General features: G+C 52.1%; 1 protein-coding gene across 1 annotated transcript in view; it reads left to right on the top strand.

Annotated features, from left to right (window-relative positions):
• Positions 1-41: 41 nt before the first annotated feature.
• Positions 42-645, top strand: part of LOC106110186 — a gene marked incomplete at its 3' end in the record, with an annotated part of 1,174 nt that continues 570 nt past the window's right edge. Inside the window, exon 1 of the mRNA XM_013291923.1 lies at positions 42-641. Coding sequence (XP_013147377.1) covers positions 98-641 — 544 coding nt within the window. The remainder of the gene's footprint in view (positions 642-645) is intronic.

Genomic DNA, 645 nt, shown 5'->3' with positions numbered 1-645 from the left:
TACATAGTGGTTTACCACTATAAACTGCATTGTGGTTACCGCTAAATTGGTGACCCCGAACAGTGAACACGTAAGTCGTTATTGTATTGCTTACAAAATGGAGGACGCGCAAGACGCGCGTATGCCATCGGCGTGCGACAACGAGATCGCCGAATTAAGGCAAATGATTGCATTGTTAACGCAACAGATTGACATACAATGCTCTGCCCCCGACTCCACCTGCCGACATCGACAACACAGTCAGGAGCATACAGCATTGAAGCACCGACGTCAGCAGCATCGCGCTAAAATACAAAAGCGCCAACCACAACCTGCTCCAGCACCAGCCAAGCCAGCTATCTGCTGGTACCACACCAAATATGAAGAAAAAGCAGTAAAGTGTATACAGCCTTGCACCTACAAGCCCGACGCCACCTCGACGATGGCAACAGACGGTCGCCCACCCACCGGCCGCCTCTTCGTGACCGACCGCCGCAGCAACACCCGCTTCCTGGTGGACACCGGAAGCGACGTGTGCGTCTACCCTCGAGCGGCGCTTCGAGAGCGCCGGCAGAAAACGAACTTTGTGCTCAGTGCAGCTAACGACAGTGTTATCGAAACATACGGTTTTATTGATTTGTGCCTAGATCTAGATTTAAGGCGTAA

This window comes from Papilio polytes, unplaced genomic scaffold, assembly GCF_000836215.1.
Source record: "Papilio polytes unplaced genomic scaffold, Ppol_1.0 DF820822.1, whole genome shotgun sequence".
Classification (NCBI taxonomy): domain Eukaryota; kingdom Metazoa; phylum Arthropoda; class Insecta; order Lepidoptera; family Papilionidae; genus Papilio; species Papilio polytes.
This window is presented reverse-complemented; position numbering and strand designations above follow the sequence as displayed.